At 38.7% G+C, this 26,502-nt stretch overlaps 1 protein-coding gene across 1 annotated transcript in view; it reads left to right on the forward strand.

The window, feature by feature from the left end:
* The window catches only part of LOC129751411 (uncharacterized protein DDB_G0283357), a 492,735-nt gene that overhangs the window by 421,132 nt on the left and 45,101 nt on the right, over positions 1-26,502 (forward strand). Inside the window, exon 2 of the mRNA XM_055746904.1 lies at positions 15,016-15,410. Within this exon, the coding sequence (XP_055602879.1) occupies positions 15,016-15,410 (395 nt within the window). The remainder of the gene's footprint in view (positions 1-15,015; positions 15,411-26,502) is intronic.

The following is a 26,502-nucleotide window of genomic DNA, read 5'->3' on the forward strand; positions in this document are numbered from 1 at the left end:
TCATTGCTTACTTCGTCCATTAAAGACATTTAATTCAGCGACAAGTTGGGGATAGTACACCATTTGTGCTCGATATTTTTGCGCTTTTTCGGGGAAAAGCTTCTCATTTTCACGAAAATTATGAAAACAAGATCTCACGATACACAGAATTTGAAGTTACATTTTAAACAACAACAGGAAGAGGAAATCTGCTGTTTAAACGTCATCCGGAATGAGCAGGGTTGTGTCCAAATCGTGCTGAGACAAAATGGGACACCCTTCAGCAGGTTGGTGGTAGCTTCGATCAAATGTCCTTAACAGTGGACGAAATTCGTGACACAAAGTTCGAAAAAAAAGCAATTCAAACAAACGAAAACTCTTGAACCTCAATTCCAAACCGTGACAAGCAAAATGAACAATCAATTTAGGTTCATGCACGTATGTATGTATGTACGAACATCGAGTTATGCCAGTTCCTTCGTGTTGTTTTTGCGCATTCAAACACGCGCTCTAAAAGGGAAAGACGGAATTCTTGGAAGTGCGTAGCGGAATAAACAACTTTCCACCAATGGCATGGGCTCGCGCTATTTGGATCATTTCATTCGGCCTAAACTGTTGTTGTTTGTTTCCATCGGTTATTTTTTATTTTTTTTTTTTGTTTAATTCAAATGCACGATAAGCCACCAGACTGCAATTAGTAGAGGTACAGTTGAGTTGAGTCAACAATTCCGATGCGAAGGATGTCTTTTGGCAGATGAACAATTCACCGGTGCCGAGTTGTAATTAGTGTTGTTTTTTCGAACAATAACACAAAACCATTTGGCTCCCCGAACAGGGCGCGCGGGCAATTAGTTATGGTATCCGTTTGGTCAGATAGTTACTAGCAGCTACTAGTACCTACTACAAGTAGTTGGGCAAAAAAATATAGCCATGTTGGTAGCTAAAATGTGCTCATCGAACGAGGATGCCGTATAATTAATAACTCAAATGTCATGTTTATTGCACGGTCCGATTGGACCTTTTGCTATCTAGTTGGAATCGATTGGAAAGTGAAGAAAAACTAGTTTTAACTATCCTACAATGTATGTATGTGTACAGGAGACAGGAATCCGCTTTACATGATTTACATTCAATAAATATTAAAAAGCGTGTTTAAAATAAATCACTCTTTTAGGTTAATTGCAGTGTTGCACTAGAAGATCAAAGCAAAGCGCCGATCAATTCATTTTTATTGAACCTACCGTTATATTACTAGATATACTCAATTATCTATATGGAATAAAAAGCACGGTTGAAATTGATACAGCTTACCTTTAACTGGACATGTTTTATAGCACTTACTGTAAAATTTGTAAAATTGATGAATTAAGTGAATATTCTGAAAATAATTTTTATTTTACTTTTTCTCATTGAGGGCTAAAGTTAGTTTTTTTTAGTTTTTGAGTTTATCCCGCAATGAATCCGTTGCTCTTCGGTTTCTATCATAGTTACTGGAAATCAGCTGTTCCAAGTTTTTTTTATATCTTCAATCGATTTCCCACAACCAACGTTATGGAACCACCCCGAACCAGCTCATTTGATTGCTAACATTTCGGATCACGATTTACCGCGGCATCTGACTACCAATATCGTGAGGCGTAAGTGTGTTGTGTATAGACAAAACGGGAGCCCGTGGAAATTTGCGCACCACCAAATCAACCCTCATCGTCCCGCCAGCCTGTCTATCAAAAATAGCGTATGGGCACGTCAAAGAAAAAAAATTGAAAACAGATGAAAGGGGGGATTGATGGAAATGGCTGAAAAGGAGAGCCATTTGCCAAAAAACGTGGCTTCTGGAGGCCTGCCGATGTCTGCTCGCTGTTACCATAATTATCATTCCAGAGCGTAATGCACTACGTGTGATGTTACTCATCATCGTAGCCGGTCGAGTTCCCCACGCGTATTTTGCCTCATCTCTTACCTTTGCACTCCTCTTCTTCCCCCAATGGCTGATTTTTGGACCATTCGTCTGGTGCTCTGCTTTCCATAAACAAATTCCATCTATCATCCATCCATCCGTCCATCCACAGGAATGATGGTGATAAAAGGAATGAAAATGTGAAATACAACCATTTATTAACGCCATATCGTGTTGTGGGAACACCAACAAAAATCAAGATCAAAATATTCAAACAGAATAGCTGGTTTCGTGTTATTTAAACGAACTTAATTAATGTCTAATCGATAATGAAAATACAGAATGTATATTATCAAATTTTAAATTGTTATTTTAAGAAAATTATTCATTTTCGGGATGACGCCCTCACAAGTTACAGGTGTAAATGAACAGAAGCTTGGTTTGTTTATAGCTCTAAAACCGTGGTACTAATGCTACTAACTCCTTATCGATGTTTTTTAAAGATTTTTTTTTGTTCATGGATTTTAAGTTAATTGATAATTTTTGTTAAAAATTAATATAGATAACATTACAACTATTTCATCATCAAGGCCGTATCAGGAGAGGGGAGGGATTGGAGTAACTGGCCCGGGCCCCCCGATTTAGGGGTGGGGGGCGAAAAAAAAATACTTCAATCTTCCTTTGCGGTTAGGGTCTGTATGGCCTGAACTATACTGTTTCGAAGCGCACTATCAGGAACGGTTGCAGCGAGATACTTAAAATGTTCTGACTTTTCCTAAAATGAGAAGCTTACAATTTCTCAATTTTAAATATTTGAATGGGCTTAATACAGTTATCTAGCAAAAAAAGGAATTTGCCGGCAAGGGTCATATAGGCCCAGATTATAGTTTTGGTTATAAGTGTTAACTCACCCGATTTTCACTAAACCCTTTTTTGAAATTGTTCAAATGGCTGCTAACAGATTATTTTTAAAATTTTGAGTTCTGATTTTTATGGTTTTCATAAAGTTAACTTAAAGCCAACAAGTTCTCAAAAAATTGGGTGTTTTGCATCAAACATTACTCATTTTGTTGAAGTTGCAATGAAAAACTCTTGATTGAAAAGAGTTCAGATAGAATGAGAGCTTATTTATGAATAATTAGAAATGTTTTTTCAGACCACAGCTGGTTATTTGAAAAGTCCATAAAACAAATTTTTCAATGATTTTATAACTATATTTTCATAAGGATCGAGAAATTTTGATAAACAAAATTGCGTACAGTTCGATTACATTCGAATCTAACCGATAGTGATGAAATAATAATGAAAAGACATCAGTCTTCAACGACCAATTCAAGTATTAAATCATAGAATTTCAACATATTGAGGGTCATATCTGAGGTTTTCCGACTTTTACTTCTCGCTTTTGGCAATCCTGAGCACTAATCTGCAACTACTCTGAAATGTTAAATTTAATGTTCAAATCATCATATAAGAAATCAAATACGATACTTCAATTAACTCAATAATTTGAAATCTGCGCATTGAATCGATTTTTTCAAAGACTGCTCGGTCAATTTCTGAAATCTCTTGTTGTATGTTTTTGCGGGTTTGCTTCACACAAAAAATTAAAATTAGGTTAGTTGCCATTGGTTTTAGAATAAATATCTTTTAAGCTCAGTTTTACAAAAATAAGTTTATAATACAGTAAAAATACAATGGTTTTCAAAAAGAATTTTTTTTTCATTAATTACACATGAAATAGCAAACCAATTTTTCTATTGCGTTAAATGAATCTCTGAATCAGCCAAAGTGTAGCAGATACAGTTAAGTTTTATTATTTCAACAGGGATGATCACGACCTTTGTTTAAAAATTCAATCATTTTTTTGGCCATTTTGTTTTTCGGCTAAATTTTCAGACACTATAAAATTTATAATAGTTTGATATTCATGAATAGATAGTGGACATGTAGACGATTCCAAAATGGTATAATTATTGATAATCTCTTCAGAAGTAGGCAAGATACAGCCAAAATGATAATCCGGGTCTATATGACTTTATCCGGTGCATTTTTTTTTACTGTAACGGAAGGTGATTTAGGAAAGGAAATAGAAACTAGAAAATCGGAATTAAAAAGTAGAATATAACAACTCAGGTCCCCCCTTGTAATAATATCTCGAATAGTTTCATTCGAATATAAGTTAACGAGAGCCCCTAGAGGGAGTATTGCTCAATTTTTCCGGTATTAATGAAGGCTGAGCAAATAAGGACCAGTTTTTCCAAAAACTTGATAAAATCTGGGCAAATGGTTTGGAATTTGAAAAATAAAATCCGGAAAAATTTAGGCAGAATTCAGAGATAATTCGAAAAATTAAATCAAGAATACTACAAATTTTATTATTTTTATCGAAACATATCAGCAACGTTAAAATTGTTTTCAGAATTTGTAAATAAAAACAAATTAAGATCTAACAATATACGCACTTGTTCTTACGATATTATGGCCACTGACCACACTGACATGAAACTTGCAACAAAAATTCAACCATTTTCTGTCTAATTTTTAGTTGTCAGATTTTGCAGGTTCGCAATACCGACGGCAGGTGGCGAACCTGAAAAATTTGGCAAAAAATGCCCTGTAGGAAAAATGGTTCTGTTTAGCCGGATTTTATCGACGAAATTGCGTGTTTTATTTTTAAAGTTGGGTGGCATTTCCTAACTGGGATAGCATTTTTTCCAATCGATCGATGCGCACTCTGGAATCGACATTGCGTACTGTTGGAAAAATTATCCAGAGAACGAAATCGAGTGTCCAGTCAGTATGGTCAGTGCTATGGCAATCAGCCAGACCGAAGTTAACTTTACTTGTTCACTTTTCATTTTATTTAACCCATATATCCCCGATAAAAATTTGAATTTCTACCCACAATAAAAAAAATACAGCACGTTCTCTTATTTATTGAATAATGAATATATCTTAGGAATTTCCAGCAAATGAAGCATCATGCATTGAATATGAAATATTTTCTTAACAGTAAACAAAATACTTTCATGGTGACTAGAATTACTTTTTATTAGCTTTATTGAGATTTGAACAAATTACAGTACCTGATTAATTTGGTTTTTAATGAAGACTTGCAGGTTTTAACAAAGAAAAACAAAAATGCAAAATAGGTTTTAACAAAGAAAAACATCTCCCAAAAGTCTAGCACAATTGAAATGTGCAATAGCAATAGCAATATGTTTTTTTTAATTTTCATGGTTTTTCAAATTTTGTGAACTCGATAATCGATATTGAAAGCTTCAACTTGAAACTTCTATAATTATTTGATTTTTTTTTTTAAATGATTACTGGTAATGAATCTTGAACATCTTATGTACATTCTGATGTTATGATTTAATTTTTTTTTTTCAATTCAGAATAACTATTTGACGGGTTTTTCTATTTCTCATATTTGATGGAAAATTCAAAATTGTAATCCGCATCAGATTTTTCAAATTGCCATATATTGCATAAAAACATTTTTTGGTCTTTATGAATATGAAATTGAAATAAAATTTACATTTTGAATGAAATATTGAGTAATTCCTTCTTTGGCTCTGATTGTTACTTTGATTCTTAAGTTTGTGTACGAATTGCATTTAAAATCTGTTACTCATATATATTTGGAGATATTAGTTTAATTCGGAACACTAAATTGTGGTTCTGAATAAAATCTAATTTCAGGGCTCGAGTTTTACTCTTGAACTCTTATATGCGTATCTCCATGCAATTTAAATTTGTTTCATTTGGTATTAAAAAAAAAATTCTTAGTCTGAAATCCTAATGTTCCTTCCCAATTGTTATGAAGGGTATATTTTAATAGAATTCTTTCTTTGATTATTTTCTAGAATAAAAAAAATAGTTGCTGATAAAGTTATTAAACAGATAACGAATCAAATTTTGAAATTAACAGCATTTATAAATAACAGTTTTAAGAGGCTTAATCCGGCCCTGTACAATGTCTTTCAGCATTTGATATTGAAAAATTCAATTCATTTAACATTTTTGAAGAAGTTTTCAAAACGATGCATTAATAGTTATTTAAGATTATTAAGTTTAGAGCTTCTTTAAAATTTCGTCATCTATCCCGTTATTTCTGCACCTTCACTTTAAAACGTTATTTTAAAATCAAAAGCTGACAGAATAAAAATTACTTTATATTCTTCATTTTCAATCGAAGAGGAAAATAACATGTTCAAATCATCATTGAAAGCAGAAGCTGCACGGTTTTAGTAGGGCGTAATTTCTTGAATGAACAGTATGGAACAGATAGAAATAAAAAAAATGGGAATGCCCAGTTTTGCTGTAAATATTGAAGGCACGAAGCATATATCTACTAACTTTGTTAATATAGCTCATTAAAATTTACAAAATTTTCATAGATTAGTTTCAAAAAATTATGGTCGATTCAAGGAAGATGATTTAAAAAAATGATATTAAAGAATAAATTTTAGTATTCGAGCGCAGGTTTTGTACCTAGTATTTATTTTAAGCTTTGAATATTTTGTCGCCGTCTATTGGAATATTGGGTCCTGGAATGAATAAAATGTAGGAACTGTAGTTTCCTTATAAAAAAAATTAGATTTTTAGGCTTTGCAAAACACAAATATTTAAGATTGAAAAACAAAGAAACTTAATTAAAATATTGCAAAAAAACTTCAAAAGTTTACTTAGAAAAATTAGAAAAACAAATCTTGAAAATCGGTAATTTTGTTTCAAAAATAAAACAAGATATAAAGATGAATAAGATAAGGATTTAAACCCTTTAGAGAGAATTTTTTCAGTAACACATCTTACCATTTTACAAACTTATTTAAATAATGTAATTTGCAGAATATGTTTTAAAAATTTGGTTAATTTTGGTATTCAGAACCCTTACTTTTTGTCAGATTTTGTCTGTCACCTCTCTTTTTGGTGATATGATGTTTATGAGTTTTGAATTGAAATTGAGTTGAGATTTTTATGAAATCAATCGTTGATAACTGATGAACAACAAGAAATATAAAAAAAAACTGGTTCTGGTTTTTATTACTGCATTTAGTATATCGATGAAAATATTAAAAATGATCTAAAAATGTTGAAATTCATGGTAGAGTGGGATATCATGGGCCCCTTTTTTTGCCTCATAACTTCTTTGTTATTGAAGATAAAAGGAAAGGTTTTCTACACTTTTAAGGCATCATTGAGCATTTTTTAATTTTTTCAAATACATTAATTTCCCAAGTTCTAACTGTTTAAAAAAAAAGTAATTTTAATTGGATTTTGAAAAATTGTGGGAAAACGTGGGCGACCAAATTTAAATTGACTAGATGACGTGCAATGTTTATGAGTTGACCCAAAACTGAAATTACATAATTCATCTAGTTATTTTAAAGTAATTTTAGATGAGGAAATAAAAAAGAGAGTTGTTTATCATCAAATTGTTCCTAACTCCTGGCTTGCGAACGTTTCGACAAAATTCCTTATATAGGATTTATGTTCGTCTCTATCGTATAGAAAAAATGGACAAAATATTTTTCACAACTCTTGTTTTGGCATAAGAAAACTTTGCAGATAAGAAAAACGTATTTTAAGCTCTTAATGTGTATAAAAACACCAAAATATAGGTGGCCCATGATTCCCCACAAGCTCAGATTTGCAAATTTGTTGCGTTTGTGTGACTTATTGACGTTTCATCAAAAATTCCTTTTCCACGTGAAAAAATATGACAAAACTAAGATCATTAGCATATGATCATATTTTTATTGTGTACTGTAGGTCTCCCACGGATACAATTTCCGGGTGTTTGTTTGATTATGTAAGTACATTTTTCTATGCTATTTAAATAAAAGAAGCATACAATTTTAAAAACATTTGTAACACTTTTTTCAAAAAATTTGGAGGTACTTTTGGTCTTGAGGATAGTTGATTATTGGTTAAAAACCTTTATTTTTTATTTTTAAGGTTTCGTCAAAAAAAAATGCGAAAAATATCTTATGTTATTTTTTCTATTATCAAAAGTTAAAAAAAAAATGAGATAGAAAAAATAACAAATTCAATAGATGGATTCAAGACACCAAAATTTATCATAATAAGCTCTTTCATTCTCAACACCTTAGAAAAATGAGAGTTTTTGTAGCATCGTATAATTTATTTCAACAAATCATTATCAAACTGAATCGATAAGATGATTTTCAATTTCGAATTGTATAACTTGTTCATAAAGCAGTGTGGAAAATTCAAACTGAATAGTGTGATAATAAATTGAAATTTGAAAACGTGTATGAAATTTACGAAATTTTCATATTAATTTTTCAACCTTGGGCGCATTTTATTTATTTACATAGTATTCCGTCTTACGACATAACTTGACGAACATAATTCCTAAAATTCACTCGGTCCATGGCAACCGTTCTCCAATTTCTCGGGCACCCCACGTTCGCCAGATCACGCTCCACTTGGTCTAACCACCTCGCTCGTTGCGCCCCCGCTCGTCTTGTTCCTACCGGATTCGTAGCGAACACCTGTTTTGCAGGACAGTCGTCCGGCATTCTCGCAACATGTCCTGCCCAGCGTATCCGGCCAGCCTTAACCACCTTCTGGATACTGGGTTCGCCGTAGAGTCGCGCGAGCTCGTGGTTCATCCTTCGCCTCCACACTCCGTTCTCCTGTACGCCGCCAAAGATGGTTCTTAACACTCGTCGCTCGAATACTCCGAGTGTACGCAGGTCCTCCTCGAGCAATATCCATGTCTCGTGCCCGTAGAGAACAACCGGTCTAATAAGCGTCATATACAGGTTACACTTTGTGCGAGGGCTAAGTCTTCTCGACCGCAGTTGCTTGTGGAGTCCATAGTAGGCACGACTTCCGCTGATAATTCGCCTCCGGATCTCACGGCTGGTGTCATTGTCTGCGGTCACCAGTGAGCCGAGATAGACAAAGTCTTCGACTATCTCCAGCTCGTCGCCGTCGATCGTGACCTTGTTATTACTGGACAAGCGGGTTCGGTCGGTCTCGGATCCGCAGGCCAGCATGTACTTCGTCTTGGACGTATTAATCATCAACCCAATCCTTCCTGCTTCGCGTTTCAGTTTGCGGTAGATCTCCTCCACCGCCGCAGATGATCTGCCGACTATGTCAATGTCATCGGCAAAGCAGATAAGTTGACTGGATCTGTTGAAAATCGTGCCCCGCATTTCGCCCACCGCTCGTCGAATAACACCTTCTAGCGCCACGTTGAACATCATGCAGGATAGACCATCACCTTGTCGAAGCCCCCTGCGCGATTCGAATGAACTCGACAATTCACCCGAAATCCGCACACAGCACTGCGTTCCATCCATCGTCGCCTTGATCAGTCTGATCAGCTTCCCGGAAAAGCCGTTCTCGTCCATGATTTTCCATAGCTCGTTACGGTCGATCGTGTCGTATGCGGCTTTGAAGTCGATGAATAGATGATGCGTAGGGACTTGGTGTTCACGGCATTTTTGGAGGATTTGCCGTAATGTGAATATCTGGTCCGTCGTAGACCGTCCCTCCATGAAGCCGGCCTGATGACTTCCCACGAATCTGTTTGCTTGTGGCGTTAGGCGGCGGAGTAGGATTCGGGACAACACTTTGTAGGCGGCATTGAGGACAGTGATCGCTCGGTAGTTCTCACAGTCCAATTTGTCGCCCTTCTTGTAGATGGGGCATATTACCCCCTCCTTCCACTCCTCCGGTAGCTGTTCAATGTCCCAGATCCGGATTATCAACCGGTGTAGGCAATCGGCCAACCTGTCCGGGCCCATTTTGATGAGTTCAGCTGCGATGCCATCCTTCCCAGCCGACTTGTTTCTATTCAGCTGGCGAATGGCTTCCTTAACTTCACTCATCGTTGGGAGTGGCTCGTCTTCGTCGTTGGCTACGCCGGCGATGTACCTTCCCCCACCGTCTTGATCTCCTGCATGTGCGCCGTTCAGGTGTTCATCGAAGTGCTGCTTCCACCTTTTGATCACCTCACGATTGTCCGTCAGGATACCCCCGTCCTTATCCCGGCACATTTCGGCTTGCGGCACGAAGCCTTTGCGGGATGCGTTGAGTTTCTGATAGAACTTTCGTGTTTCTTGGGAACGATGCAGCTGCTCCAGCTCCTCGAGCTCCTCCTCCTCCAGGCGGCGCTTTTTCTCCTGGAAAAGTCGGACTCGCTGCCTCTTCCGCTGTCGGTGATTTTCCACATTTCGACGGGTGCCTCTCTGCACTACTGCCGCCCGCGCGGCATTCTCTTCGTCCATCACCCTCCTACACTCCTCGTCGAACCAGTCGTTCCGTCGAGATCGCTCCACATAACCGATGACGTTCTCCGCAGCACTGTTGATGGCTGTTTTGATGGTATCCCAACAGTCCTCGAGAGGGGCTTCGTCAAGCTCGCCCTCTGCCGGCAGCGCTGCTTCGACCGATTGCGCGTAGTCTGCCGCGACCTCAGGTTGCTTCAGTCGCGCGATATTTAACCGAGGCGGGCGCCGGTTTCGCGTGTTGTTCACTACGGAGAGTTTTGGGCGCATCTTCACCATCACCAGATAATGGTCCGACTCGATGTTGGCGCCCCGACAAGATCTGACGTCGATGATGTCCGAGAAGTGCCGGCTGTCGATCAAAACGTGGTCGATCTGTGATTGAGTTTGGTACGGTGATCTCCAGGTGTACTTGTGTGGGAGGCGGTGCTGAAAAAAGGTACTACGTACGGCCATTCGTTTGGAGGCGGCGAAATCGATAAGTCTGAGGCCGTTTTCGTTGGTCAGCTGGTGCGCACTGAACCTTCCAATTGTCGGTTTGAATTCCTCCTCCTGGCCGACCTGAGCATTGAAATCCCCGATGACGATCTTGATATCATGTTTTGGGCAACGGTCGTATTCACGCTCCAGCTGCGCGTAAAATTCGTCTTTGTCGTCACCGGTACTTCCGAGGTGAGGGCTGTGCACGTTGATGATGCTGATGTTGAAGAACCGGCCCTTGATTCTCAACCGGCACATTCGTGAGTTGATCGGCCACCACCCGATCACGCGCTTTTGCATCTTTCCCATCACTATAAAAGCTGTTCCAAGCTCGTGTGTGTTGCCGCAGCTCTGGTAGATGGCACGACCATCTGGGTACGTTCGTACCGTGGAGCCCTTCCAGCATACCTCCTGCAGCGCTACGATGTCGAATTTGCGGCTCTTCAATTCGTTGGAGAGCACGTGGGTACTGCCCACAAAATTTAGAGATCGGCAGTTCCATGTTCCAAGTTTCCAATCGTTAGTCCCTTTTCGTCGCGTGGGTCTTTGCCGATTTCCATCCGAAATTTGTTGTTCGTTATTCGTTGCTTAAGTTTTTTAGTAGTCACAGGCTCGCAAGGCCCGCAGCTAACCCCACTATCTCGCAGGAGGACCGTCGTGATGTTGCTGTTTTGGGTCCCGAACACCACCAGGACGCTGTTGCACTCCGTACGCCGCCCCTAACATGGAGAACAGACGCGTACGAAGCCCCCTAACTCATTCTGCATGCGACCAAAGCATCCACCAGGGTTGGGTACCCGATCTCCGCTAAGGTTGCTCGCACCCCAGCTAGCACCACGGGGAGGTAGAGAATCGGAGTTGCAGACAAGAGGTGATATGACCACTACCCGAAGGTTGGGTGTATGGGGTCTCGAGTTGCACATTGTCTACTTCACCTTGGGCGCAACCCAGCGGAATTATGGTTATAATTATTATGATTTGTTTTAAACGAACACAAACACATACAGGATCTCAATGAAACTTGATGTTTCCCCGAAGAGATTCCTTTTACTTAACTCTAAGCGTACATCTTTCGAGGATATGATGGCTAGCACCTTACAAATGCTATCACCACCAACCCACAGAAAATGTACTATGTATGCAGTGACCTGGATTTGAACTCATGATCGTTGGCTTAGAAGACTTATGGCTATCCTCTTTGACACGGGCTTGGACTTTTATCTTCATGAGCGAGTAAAATAATCTGCACAATTCTATTCATATCGTCGTAAAACGTCTTATTACGTTCATGGACATTTAACAGCAACTTTCATACGCAGGTTGTGATGATTGGTCCAAAATAAGTCCCTAAGGATTAAAGTAGGACCAACTTTCGACATGGGTCAAAGTGCTATTAAAGCAGTTTTTTTCGTTTTTTGAGCTTGCAAACTAGTTTTTAAATGTTTTATCATAACTATGAACATGTTTGTAGTTGTCAAATTCATCACAGCACCAGATAATGGTCCGACTCGATGTTGGCGCCCCGACAAGATCTGACGTCGATGATGTCCGAGAAGTGCCGGCTGTCGATCAAAACGTGGTCGATCTGTGATTGAGTTTGGTACGGTGATCTCCAGGTGTACTTGTGTGGGAGGCGGTGCTGAAAAAAGGTACTACGTACGGCCATTCGTTTGGAGGCGGCGAAATCGATAAGTCTGAGGCCGTTTTCGTTGGTCAGCTGGTGCGCACTGAACCTTCCAATTGTCGGTTTGAATTCCTCCTCCTGGCCGACCTGAGCATTGAAATCCCCGATGACGATCTTGATATCATGTTTTGGGCAACGGTCGTATTCACGCTCCAGCTGCGCGTAAAATTCGTCTTTGTCGTCACCGGTACTTCCGAGGTGAGGGCTGTGCACGTTGATGATGCTGATGTTGAAGAACCGGCCCTTGATTCTCAACCGGCACATTCGTGAGTTGATCGGCCACCACCCGATCACGCGCTTTTGCATCTTTCCCATCACTATAAAAGCTGTTCCAAGCTCGTGTGTGTTGCCGCAGCTCTGGTAGATGGCACGACCATCTGGGTACGTTCGTACCGTGGAGCCCTTCCAGCATACCTCCTGCAGCGCTACGATGTCGAATTTGCGGCTCTTCAATTCGTTGGAGAGCACGTGGGTACTGCCCACAAAATTTAGAGATCGGCAGTTCCATGTTCCAAGTTTCCAATCGTTAGTCCCTTTTCGTCGCGTGGGTCTTTGCCGATTTCCATCCGAAATTTGTTGTTCGTTATTCGTTGCTTAAGTTTTTTAGTAGTCACAGGCTCGCAAGGCCCGCAGCTAACCCCACTATCTCGCAGGAGGACCGTCGTGATGTTGCTGTTTTGGGTCCCGAACACCACCAGGACGCTGTTGCACTCCGTACGCCGCCCCTAACATGGAGAACAGACGCGTACGAAGCCCCCTAACTCATTCTGCATGCGACCAAAGCATCCACCAGGGTTGGGTACCCGATCTCCGCTAAGGTTGCACGCACCCCAGCTAGCACCACGGGGAGGTAGAGAATCGGAGTTGCAGACAAGAGGTGATATGACCACTACCCGAAGGTTGGGTGTATGGGGTCTCGAGTTGCACATTGTCTACTTCACCTTGGGCGCAACCCAGCGGAATTATGGTTATAATTATTATGATTTGTTTTAAACGAACACAAACACATACAGGATCTCAATGAAACTTGATGTTTCCCCGAAGAGATTCCTTTTACTTAACTCTAAGCGTACATCTTTCGAGGATATGATGGCTAGCACCTTACAAATGCTATCACCACCAACCCACAGAAAATGTACTATGTATGCAGTGACCTGGATTTGAACTCATGATCGTTGGCTTAGAAGACTTATGGCTATCCTCTTTGACACGGGCTTGGACTTTTATCTTCATGAGCGAGTAAAATAATCTGCACAATTCTATTCATATCGTCGTAAAACGTCTTATTACGTTCATGGACATTTAACAGCAACTTTCATACGCAGGTTGTGATGATTGGTCCAAAATAAGTCCCTAAGGATTAAAGTAGGACCAACTTTCGACATGGGTCAAAGTGCTATTAAAGCAGTTTTTTTCGTTTTTTGAGCTTGCAAACTAGTTTTTAAATGTTTTATCATAACTATGAACATGTTTGTAGTTGTCAAATTCATCACAGCAATGCAGAAAACCTCTTAAAAGTTTAATCCAATAATAGCACGTCCTCCTGAAATGAGCTTTATTCGGGCCAACTGTGAAAAATCAAAATTTTATTTTGAATTTCCTTATTTTAATGGAATGTTTGATATGATTTCAATGATAGGAAAGAGCTGTAACCGTTTTTCCCCAGGCGTGTATCGAAACATAAAACAAAACCATCAACGTGCAATAGCCAGAAATTCAATTGAAAATGTTTCAACATTTCCTCGTAAATAATTTTTTCAACTCTTCAACGACTAGGTACAGCTGTTCAAAATTGCACTCACTTTTAATTATTTTGAGTTGAAACTTCTTATTAAAAGGTGAGTTTTTCAATAAACGATGGATTTGTTTCAAAGAGTCATAACTTTGATTAATAAATAATTGTTAATAATCACGTGAAAAAATCTCATTATGGAAACACTCTTTGTGCTCAGTTTGACACTGTGTGTAGTATCTAAAGTAATACGCAAAACCTATTTTTGAATAAAGCATGTAACTTGGAAGATTCCAATTTCAAAACGAAACAATATTCTAGTTTCAAGTTTACTTCACCCAGTTGTTTTCAAATCCCAAATCACGCTACCTCATGGGGCAAACAGACATGTAGATGTGGGTACCGTACAATAATTGCTTGTGACCAGCTAGATTTTCAGACACAACAAAAATCCGGCACCCAACCTTTCCCCTTGGGGTCCACCCCAATTTTGATCAGATAGTCGATCGCTGTTGGGTTTCATTTTATTTTTTGTTTGCCTCATTTATTTTTCCTTCCTTCACGGTTCATTTAACCCAAACCAGCCGTTTGTACATTCATATGTATGTAGGTATTTACTGACGTATGGCATAACTAAGTGCTGCTGGCTGGCTGATACGAATAAATGTTATGACGAGTGGGCGGTTCCGAGGAATTGATCAGACGGCAAAACAAAATTGTTTGGGTGACTCTGACTGTCACCTTCGTCGTCGTTGCTGTTCCTGTGACGTTTTTGATTCGTTCGCGTGGAGGGTTTCTGGTTTACGTTATTTCTCTTGTTTACAAAAATATGATGGCCACTCTGTATGTCAGTTGAGATAGTAAGTTATATTTTTCGTAAACAAGCGCTAGAATTTCGAATCCCTTCCCTGAAAACAATATTACAACACTAACCTATCGTAACGTTTTGTTTTTCTCACATTTCCAGGCTACGTCTTTGTGCTCCTGTCATTTTCACTGATCGGGGCCGTAGTGGTGGGCCTTTTCGGTGTATATCGGTGTGTCCGTTTGACGACTCTTCGGCCATCGGCATCCGCATTGTCTCAACTTCCGCTTCCAGCGGAGGTCCTAACCTTGCCGGTGCATCACCACCACCATCATCATCATCACCACCACCATCAGTTCCTGGCCGTCGCCTTGAGAAGCAGCAACGGTGCCGGAAGTATCGGAAGTAACCTCAACACCATCAGTCTCAATACCGGCAGCTGCATCGATAGCGTTGATCATAGTGCCGGAATAGTTGGAGCAGTTGCCTCGGGTGCAACCGCTTCCGGTATAGCAGCGACACCTCTAGACGCCGACTCGAACCATCCGCCTGTACCCGTGAGTAGTGTTGATTTGTTTATTACGATTGTACAAGAGGGTGTTTCGACAGATTTTCTGATCCTAAACTGAATGAGTGTAGCATACTTTAGGTAGACTTGGTTTTAATTTACCAACTTTTTAATTGAGAAAATTAAACCGGTTCAAGGGAATTTCCAATCCCAGAGATGTTTTAAACGAAAAAAGTTTTCATATTATTTCTTAATTTCTGCAGCACATTTTCCTTGGGTAGTGCCGTCATAATTATGGAAAAGCGCCTCCAGTTATGGAAACGCAATGTGCAATGTGAATTGCTCAATTGCACACCGTGTCTTTTTGTCTAGGACATCACCACCGTCTCAGAGCTTAACCTACCTTGCAACTCGACAGCCAAGCGATGCACTTTCCATTGCTATGGATGCACGTCGTTCATATGTGCATATTTTCCAGGGTTGCTTTTAATCTTCTAGAGGCGAAACATCACGAGCATGCATGGCGGCGACGTTGAAAAGCGACGAGTCAGCCCTGATACCGCGACGACGCCATCGAACAACTTCTCGAAGGTCAAACACTTCATTCGTTCCATCCATTATGGCAATGGCTGCCAACATCGTGCTCCTCGGGCTGATAGATGGGGGAGATGGTTTGAAATAGCTTATTGAGCTTAAAATTTCCAAAGATTTAATTGTTTGAAAGAATTACGTACACCACATCACGTAATCTTACTCGAAAATTCTGCGTATATTTTCATAAGTGGCAAAATACAGTGACACAATAATTATACAACTGCAGAAATTAGAAAAATAGACCATTCTACGGAACTTTAAAGTTGAAATACGATTTAGCTAACTTAGCTTGTTTGAACCATTGGAGTTGAAATGTTTATTATTAAACTTTCCTCAAAAAAAAATTTTTTTTGCCTAGTTACTGAGTTAAACATCACAACAAGGTAACACATTTCGAGTCCAATGATGGCTGCTGTGGCTCAATAGAATAAATTGCACATCTCCAATGGTTTCTACTTCTTGGTTGACCGAGGCCATCTATTTTGAGCCTGGGATTGGTAGCACATCCATAATGCCCCAAACTGATGCTCTCTATCCAAACATCAATAACGGGGCCGGCCACGTCTAAGTTGTGAAAAGATTGAATCTTCTTCTTCTTCTATTTGTGGTGACCACATACAGTAGGGTAACGGACCTATTTTGGACCGCTTTGGGAAGTGGCTATGCTATTTTCTGAATAAAGGGGGAGGGGGGTAGGGTCTAACACTTTCAAAATATCGATTTTTTTATTTTTTTTTTCTTATTGTTGAACATTTCAAGACTGTTTTGTCAAATTTCCAAGTCAACTGAAGCAAAACTGTAGAAATTATAGGCCTTTATCTCCTCCTATCTAATACTGCAAAAAAGCAAGAGCAGAAACTTCAAACGCGTTTTTCTCGAAAGCACATTTTTAAAGTCCGTGGACATCGTCATTTGAAAACTACTTATCCGATTCTTTTCAAATTTGGAACAAAATTTCTACAAATAAAATACCAGACCCCAACGTTTTTCTTTTTTTTTTTTACTTTGGGGAGATTTTACAGATAAAAAATGGCGGATTTATTCGTGAAAAATCGTAGTTTTTACTTCAAACAGCCACAAACATTTCATCAAAAAAAATTTAAGTTAAATAAAAACGTTGGGGTCCAGAAAAACATCTATTAAAAATATTTTGCTCTGATTTTTTGACTTCAGATGATTCTGTGCTGAGATACAGTGTCCACCGCAAATCCTGTTTTTAAAAAGGCATCCTCGAAAGTGCTCCGTCACCGGCTCATTTTTCAATATTTTTCTACGAAAAAATTACTAAATGTTCTTTTAACAATGCTTTGTATAATGCAAAAAATGTGAATACATTTGTTTGAACGATAGCTCTAGAAAAAAATCGTGAAAATGGTGTTTTTTTTTACCCGTTACAACCTACCCCCCCCCCTCCCCCTTAATTAAGTACATGTTAAAATTTTTTACTGCTTTATCCGTTCATTACGAAGATCAGGGCTTTTTCTATCGAAACATATCGACGTTTGTTGTAAAATAACAAGATTTAAGCCTAAAAACTCGTTTCTTATATCATTAGACTGGTGGGTATTTTGGAACACCAGGTTTCTATTGTGGACCACCCTTTGGACCTATTTTGAACCACCCCTAAACATAATACGTTTTTTTTTCTAAATTTTTTATATATCAGCGATCGATACGCAATTATACGAATGATTCAGTTAATTTTTCCATTTGTTATTCTTGTGGTCAAGTTTGGTTTGTTCACGTTAATTCATTCCTGAACTAACTTTCTTCAACTTTTCCCCAGCCTCTATTAAGGTACACTTGTTTGTTGAATATTTCTTACTACAACCTTTTTTTCTAAAACTTCTTATATTTTAAAACAATAATTTACGAGAACATTAGAGTAAAAACCGAAATACTCCTCTGTTAAATATTGTGTTTCATGTTCATGTTTTGAAAATCCCGCAATCTCGACGAAATTTGTTCTGTAGTGTTAAATACTGACCAGTTGGCTGATCTTAGGATATTTATAGTCAATTTTTAGAATGCAATCTCCTTCAGGTGACCCAATGATAAGTACAGAAAGTCTGACATCATCAACTCCGTGACATCAATAGATGCATTTTGACTTCCAAAATCTTAGCAGATTTGGTTTGGTATCAGTTCTGTAGAATACATAGATTCCAAAATGAGCGAGAATTATTCGATCTCTTTAAACATTTAAAAATCAAATTTATTTAGCTGAAAAGTTCATGAAAGTTAAGTTTTATCTTTGAAAAAAATTATGTTTTACGAAAAAAAATGATCGTCGAAGTAGATTTTTGACAGTTTTTTCTCTTCAAATATTGCATTAGCACAGGGGCAGAAAAATTAGATTCTTAGTACCGTAAAACGGGGTAACATTGATCACCGGGGTAGCTTTGATCAACATGAAATTGTGCCGAATAATCATCAATAACTAAGTCTATAGTTTGAATTTTTGAAAACTGTTTTCTACGTTTGAAAGCCTATTAATTGAGTATCAAATAGGCAAAATTTGGTTTGTATTTGAAATTTGTTTTCTGCTAGTAAAAATGTTATTCCAAAATCTTAAAATATCTATCTATTCCAAGGCTCGCAAACAAACAGCTCTCCTGATGCTACCAAAAAGCATTTAGAAGCAAACGAGTTGTTGAATGTGAAAGAACAACTTTTTTTCTTTGTATTTGTGTAGTTGTAGTGCTATTTTTATAGGCATTTAGTGATAAACTTTTTATATTTAAAAATAAAGGACGTTTTCCAAGAGTAAGCCCGTATTGGAAAAATGGCTATGAACCCTATCAAATGGTTAACTTTGAAGAAAAAATGAAAATGGTAACAGTGGGTGAGCCTAGAAGAACGCGTGAAGGTAAAATTTCATTTGTATTTTGAAGCTAAAACTATTTAGCAATTGTTATAACTTTTGCCCCTAAATGTATGCAGCATCAGTGTTCTTTTTTCGATTATAAATGTTTTAAAAAGAAAACGTTTAAAACTAGGTCAAATTGATGAACAAGCATTCAAAATTTTATTATTATGGTTTTTTGTATTCTTTATGATCAAGAAAACTCGATAAAACCGTCAAAATAGAGACTGATCAATGTCACCCCAAAGCATCAAATTCTGAACAGAGACTAAATCGATTTTTATATCAAATTTAAAGAAGTCTAATAAATTTCTGCAACCATGTTTTACGTTCATAGGAGCCCAGTACTGGTTTTAAAAATATTAAACATGCCACATTCCCCTTAACAGAAAAAATAATCGAAAAATATTGAAAAAAGTGATCAATCTTACCCCGGATTACGGTACTTATTCGCTTTTAATTTTTGAACATTTAAACAATTTTTTCTCAAGCTTCGAAACATACTAAGACTATTTAATAGCTATATTTGAATATATTTTTGTCAAAATTGTTCTACTGTTATTTGAGATATTTCAATTTTACATAAACTAAACTCGTTGCATATTTGCCGATTTGTTCTCGTTTTTTCCCAACCCTTTCCTTAGGCGGGGTTTATATTTCGTCCAAGTATATTTTTTCTAGAACATCATCCCTGAATGGTTGTTACTTTTAGACCAAACTGTCAATAGTATTTCATGAAGCATAAAAAATAGCTTGAGGATAAAAAATAATGACATATTAAAAAATTGGTGCACGTCCACTTTTTTCATGTTTTTAAACTTCTTTAAGCTGTAACTTTTAACAACTGCTTATCAAACAGTTGCCATTAGTGTGGATTGTTCGATTATTGTGGTTTAAACACACAAAAAGTAAGTTAAAACAATGATTGGCTTGGTTTTATGCCGATTGAAGTGAACCCCGTCTAAAGGTGGGTTTGGGCTTAAGTGAGTTGATTAAATAAAATAATGCCTAAATTCCAAATTTGCCTTTTTATAAGCCTTTGAAATAGTGTTCAAAATACTTTTCATATCGTCGTAGAACGTCTTATTAAGTTCATGAGCTTTTAACAGGAAGTATATAAGGTTATGTTGAGTTGAGTATTTTCGACATGGGTCAAATTGATATCAAAACAAGTTTTTTTGGTTCTTCGAACTTGCAAACTAGTTTTCAAGTGTTTCATCATAACTGTGAACATGTTTGTAGTTGCTGAATTCATCACAGCTATTCAGAAAACTTCTTAGTTAAATAGAATGTTAGATTTGATTAGAATCATAAGAAGTAGCTTTAACTATATGTGTTAAAAATTTTCATGATAAAAATGATTCATGAGGGAAATATTGGAAAAAGCTGAAAGGTGGTCCAAAACATGTACCCGGTCCAAAATAAGTCCGTTACCCTATTGTTCCGATTTTGTCAGCACCATCTTGAATTTAGGGCTGACAAAACAGGGTACCTGACAAAATCGGGAAAAATAATTCTTGAAAATAATTTCAATCCTTCAAACCTAACTTATAAATCTGAGTTTTATTCTTTTAACGAATAGTCACCGTTGATTATAATTTTATGATAGTTTTAATGGCATTGCGGTGAACGTTACGACGAAAATTCTTTATAGATGAATTACAGACTGAAAATTAAATGACGGATAGATAAAGCAGATGCTTAGTAGGAGAAAATTTACTTAGTAGGAGAAAATTTACATGTTGAAAATGAGCCAAGAGCATATTTTATGGAAAGCTTCAAAGGTGCGTTCTAGACCCTTTGTCCCACATCAGTTGAATGGCTGAGAGAAGTAATAGTAAATACAGTTCATAAAATAAAAAGTTGTCAAAAGTAGGGACGTTTACGGTACTTGCGTGAAAACAATAAGTAGCGCTGCCGATAAAAACGGGATCCGAAAAACAACACATCGCTTGAACTGGTTCAGCAATAGGAAAGCTTCACCAGAGCCATGCGGTCTAGACTTTTTGTCCGATTGGGAAGCACGTGCTTTACCAATCCATCGGGTTGGATGTATGGGTGAACGTAATTGCGCATCTCGCTATTACTTCTCTCAGCCATTCAACTGATGTGGGACAAAGGGTCTAGAACGCACCTTTGAAGCTTTCCATAAAATATGCTCTTGGCTCATTTTCAACATCTGTAAATTTTCTCCTACTAAGCATCTGCTTTATCTATCCGTCATTTAATTTTCAGTCTGTAATTCTTCTATAAAGAATTTTCGTCGTAACGTTCACCGCAATGCCATTAAAACAAGCATAAAAAAAATCTGAGTTTAAAATCATCAATACGAATCTTCTTGATTTTGATTTAAGAGTCAGGGAATCGAATGTTGTTGATTGTTTAATGTTTTTTTTTTATTTCACGTATGATTGTTCAAAAAGGTATGTTTCACGAGTATAAATAAACTGAAATGTCATTCGGTTACAAGCACTTACAGTACCGTTCATAATTGTATAGAAATTGGAAGCACGCACACTGTCACTTCGACTTTGAACTTCCATAACTTTTTACTCTGATGATATTTTTTGATCAAATTTTCAGCGTTAAATAGATCAACTATCACACTATTATATAAAAAAATTTTAGCTTTCTGGAGTTTATGTGGCCTATGATACAGTCATTCTACGAACATCGGACTTTTTGGACTTTTAACATTCAAACTTCAATATCTCAGAAACTACGCTACATTTTTTATTGAATTTTGCTGAATTATTGTTGAAATATAAAGCAAGCTTGTCTGAAGTTTTTGAAAAGTTCTATCAATAGGATCAAAAGTAACGTGAAGTTCAATATTTCAGGTATGAACTTAGAAATGCGATTTCTTTAAATTTTTGGACGAATGTTTCCATAGGAAAATCCTATTTTATGTTTAACAATCAGTTGATCTTTTTCAACCGAAAAATCAAAACAATATCGCGAGATTCTGCTTACAAAACACAGAAAGATAATTTATTTTAGTTTTTTCTTTTCTCCATTGCTTTTGCCAGACATTTTTTGACTGATTTGTGGATGGAAACGTTATTGTTCTCATGAAACGTCCAAAATTCTATAGAAATCGCATTTTTAGGTTCATGCCTGAAATATTGCACCTCACGTAACTTTGGATCCCAACGATAGAACTTTTCAAAAACTTCAAATATGCTGGCATTATATTTCAACAATCTTAAAAAAATGTAGCGTAGTTTCTGAGATATTGAAGTTTGAATGAGAAAAGTCCAAAAAGTCCGATTTTCGTAGAATTATTGTATTTCAGGCCACACAAACTTTAGAAAGCTAAAATTTTGTGATATAATAGTGTGATAGTTGATCTATCTAACGCTGAAAATTTGATCGAAAAATATCATCAGAGTAAAAAGTTATGGAAGTTCAAAGTCGAAGCGACAGTGTGCGTGCTTCTAATTTCTATACAATTATGAACGGTACTGTATATTGAAATACCGTGATTAAGTTTCAACTAAGTTTTTCAAGCGTTGAACAGCAAAACTCTGATATTACTTCTGGAAATTAAAACTATTGATGGTGTTCGTTTGCTGAGTGACGTTCATTCTTCCTGAGGACGTCACCCAATCCAGCAAAGGAGAAGGCATCCTCACGAAGCTTTTGTTAGCTTTTCATCCCACTAAGATCAAAGAGATTCTTAGAATCTTGTATGATACAATATGTAGAACCAGACAAAGCATCGCATCGGTTTCCGAAAAAAAAATGATCTTCGATGCCGATCCAAAGGTCAATGCTGGGTGCAATAAACTCTCCGGTGGGAATTTGTTTAAAGAAAAAAATGATTTAAAAGGAGTTATTGGAACGTTGTCGTAAGAAAAATATTTCTGGAATGTTTTGGTTTGTCAACTGGGATAATTTCTGGATCATAAATGGTGGACCTGCATCGATTCCATTCAGCTAAGAAGTGACGCCATTTTGGTACACAAAAATTCACCATTTCTGATTTAAAGGCGAATTAAATGTAGCAATATTTTGACATCGTTCGAGACTTTAATAAATTACTTCATGGTCGGTGGCAATTTATTCTTGTTTGCTGCTGCTGCTGCTCGCCAATTATGAAAACGAATAACCGTAGCCAAGTCCATGAAATTGATGCCCTTTTCCGTGCCTCCTCGAATTCAAAACAGTGCAGTGTCTGGGCCAGAGAGTCTCATCCGCGAGCACAATTACGGGGATCACAGAATGAGGCTAACGAATAAATATCCGGAGGACGACGACGACGACGATGCCAAGCCAAACTAAATAACCGAACTGTCCTGAGATGGATTTATAATTTGAAACGATCATGTTTGGCTTTTCGGAAGGCCATGTTATTATTCTTCCATTTTTCGCGGGACGAAACGGAACTGTCACAAGGGGGTGCGGGACAAAATTTATGGAAATTTCTCAACTCACAATTTGTCCTTCCCACTACAAGCGAGGAATGAAGACACAAGCCAGTGGCCACAAGCAGCCAAACGCCTCCGAATTTGTCACACAGTTCCACCGTTTGTTTTTGTTATTGGAAGCTTAATGAAAACATCTCCATTCTACTACCCTTTGTGGAATTTTTCCTGACTGTTCTCAATATATATGGTAATCCTGATAAACCAACAAGTGTGACCAATGCGCGCGTAATTGCCACCCACCTGACGAGGATCTTCGAATGAGGAGAGGAAAATCGAGAGCAGCCGCATTAATCAACAGGATTCTGACGGTGGTGGACAGATGCAGGTCGAAATATGCAATGAATTCTTGGACTGAAACTTTGTCTGTTCAACAATAGACAATTGCTGAACATGATTATTCCTCACTTTAATTATTGATATTAAAATGTTTTTTTAGACTATAAAAGTAGAAACTTATGCATCAATATAGATACACAACTTAAAATCATAGTTGACTACCTTTTACAAAACTGTACGCCAAAGTCAGATTTCAACATTTTATTTTAGAATCGAAACACGAGATACTAAAATTTTCTGCAGAGTGGTAGAAATATGAAATTTGTTTTTAGAACTATCCTTAAAAATAGGTTTCAGATAGATTTTGTTTTTAAATGAAGTTAAAGCATGACGAGCGCCTTAGAGATAAAACTAAAATTAAATTTTAAATTTACTTTTGAGGTGAAAAACACATAAACAATTTGATAAAAAGCAAAAGAAGCAAGTCATCATGTTGTGATTTGGAATTAAGTAAGCACATAGAATTCCGGCTGGTAAACGGTGGATAATGTGCAACACGAGACCTCATAGTGGTCATATCACCTCTTATTCACAACTCCTATCTCTACCTCCCCACGGTGCCGGCTGGGGTGCGAGTAACCTTAGCGGAGATCGGGTACCCAACCCCGATGGATGCTTTGGTCGCATGCAGACTGAGAAGGTGGCCGCACGCGTCTGTTCTCTAGGTCAGGGGCGGCGTGCAACAACAACCGAGCGTCTGTTCTCCAGGTCAGGGGCGGCTCAAACAGCGTCTGTCTTGCAGCAAGCGGCTGAATTTATGAAATGCGACTCCCGCCAGCTAAGTCCAAGATGGCAGCCCCATCGCGGGATAGGGACTTTAGGCTAACAACCTACTGCTCCTGATATCTTGTATTGTTACAGAAACTGAGAGAAGAAATAACCGAATTGGAACTTTGGCAACGACTTTTAGCATGAAAACACGGACTAGAATTGGAACTTGGAATGTTTTGACCCTTGCCCAGCCAGGAAAGCTGGCTCAACTTGCTAGAGAAGCTAGCCGCCTCAAGCTAGAGATATAGGGACTGAGCGAAGTCCGTTGGCATAACACTGGAGATCACAAGACACAATCCGGGCAAGTACTGCTTTACTCTGGCATACGAGGAGAACATGCTACTCGGGAACGAGGAGTTGGTTTCCTGTTAAGCCCGCAGGCCCATGCGGCCCTCATAAGATGGGAACCGATAAACGAAAGAATAATCGTAGCCAGATTCAGAACACGGGTTAGAAACCTTACAATGGTCCAGTGTTATGCGCCAACTGACGTTGCCGATTTGCAGGTGAAAGAGCAGTTTTACAGTCAATTGAACAGCGTGGTTGAGAGAATTCCGAAGGGTGACATTCAAATCCACTTAGGCGACTTCAACGCAAAGATTTGCTTCGATAATCAGGACTTTGAGCGCATCATGGGGCGCCATGACCTAGGACAGATGAGCGAAAACGGAGAGCTGTTTGTAGAATTTTGTGGCAACAACAACATGGTGATCGGTGGATCGCTCTTCCCCCATCGACCAGCACATAAGGTCACTTGGGTATCCCGAGATGGCCGAACAGAAAATCAAATTGACCACATCTGCATCAGTCGATAATGGAGAAGGAGCCTTCTTGATGTCCGCAACAAACGAAGCGCAGACATTGCATCTGACCATCACCTCGTCCTTGGCGAGATACGAATGAGAGTTGCGCGTGTCTAACGGCGCGAGGAGAAAGTCGAGTGTCGATACGACGTCCGCCGGTTGGAGAATCCAGAGGTAAAAAGGGCATACGTTGAACAGCTAGAATCCCGAGCCTCGGAGCTGCCGACAGACGGAACAGTCGAAGAACAGTGGTGTGGAATCAAGAATGTCTTTATCACGACGAGCCATGGTACTCTCGGTAAAGTTTGTGGAAGAGGAAGTGAATGGATGTCGGATGAAACCTGGAGGATGATCGATGATCGGAGAAAGGCGAAAGTCGGAATTGAGCAGGCATGTACCGGGTCAGCCAAAGCAGCCGCCCGCTTACGATATGCGGAGCTGGAAAAGGCAGTTAAACGAGCTTGTAGACGAGACAAGAGAGCTTGGACAAACCACCTAGCCGAAGAGGGAGAAAGAGCCGCCGCCATTGGAGATATCCGATTATTATATGATATATCTCGCCGCCTTAGTGGTGCAAGGACTAATGCAAGAATGCCGCTGAAAAACCGAGCAGGTCAGCTACTGACAGATCAAACAGATCAGCTCAAGCGTTGGACTGAGCATTTTGAACAACTCTTCCGAGTTACAAATAGCAATCAATGGCCAACAGAACCCGCAGCTCGAGGCGCCCACAGTAAGTCGCATTAATGGCGTCAACTCGGAAGCGCCCTCGCTGGCTGAAATAGAAGCGGCAATCAAGGACATGAAATCCAACAAAGCGCCTGGAATCGATTGCATCCCTGCTGAAATGCTCAAAGCCGACCCTGCCTTGTCAGCACAAATGTTGCACCGTCTTTTCACTGACATTTGGGATACTGCAACATTCCCGGCCGACTGGATGCAGGGTATTTTCGTAAAGGTCCCAAAGAAAGGAGACCTAACAGAGTGCGGTAACTGGCGTGGAATAACTTTGATCTGTACAACCCTTAAAGTACTCTGCACCGTGATCCTGAACAGGATCCAGGAGAAAATCGACGCTACACTCCGACGGCAACAAGCTGGATTCCGATCCGGACGATCATGTGTGGACCGATATTGTTTTGCTCGCCCAAACACAACAAGACATGCAGAGCAAACTCGACGACCTCACCGAAAGCTCCAAGGCAGCTGGTCTCAAAATCAATGTCGGAAAGACCAAGTCGATGGAAATCAATACAGAAAATCGTTCCAATTTCGTGGTAGCTGGACAACAGGTTGAGACAGTGGAGTGCTTCCAGTATCTTGGTAGCCAGATTACGCCTG

The sequence above is a fragment of the Uranotaenia lowii genome, chromosome 3 (assembly GCF_029784155.1).
Source record: "Uranotaenia lowii strain MFRU-FL chromosome 3, ASM2978415v1, whole genome shotgun sequence".
Classification (NCBI taxonomy): domain Eukaryota; kingdom Metazoa; phylum Arthropoda; class Insecta; order Diptera; family Culicidae; genus Uranotaenia; species Uranotaenia lowii.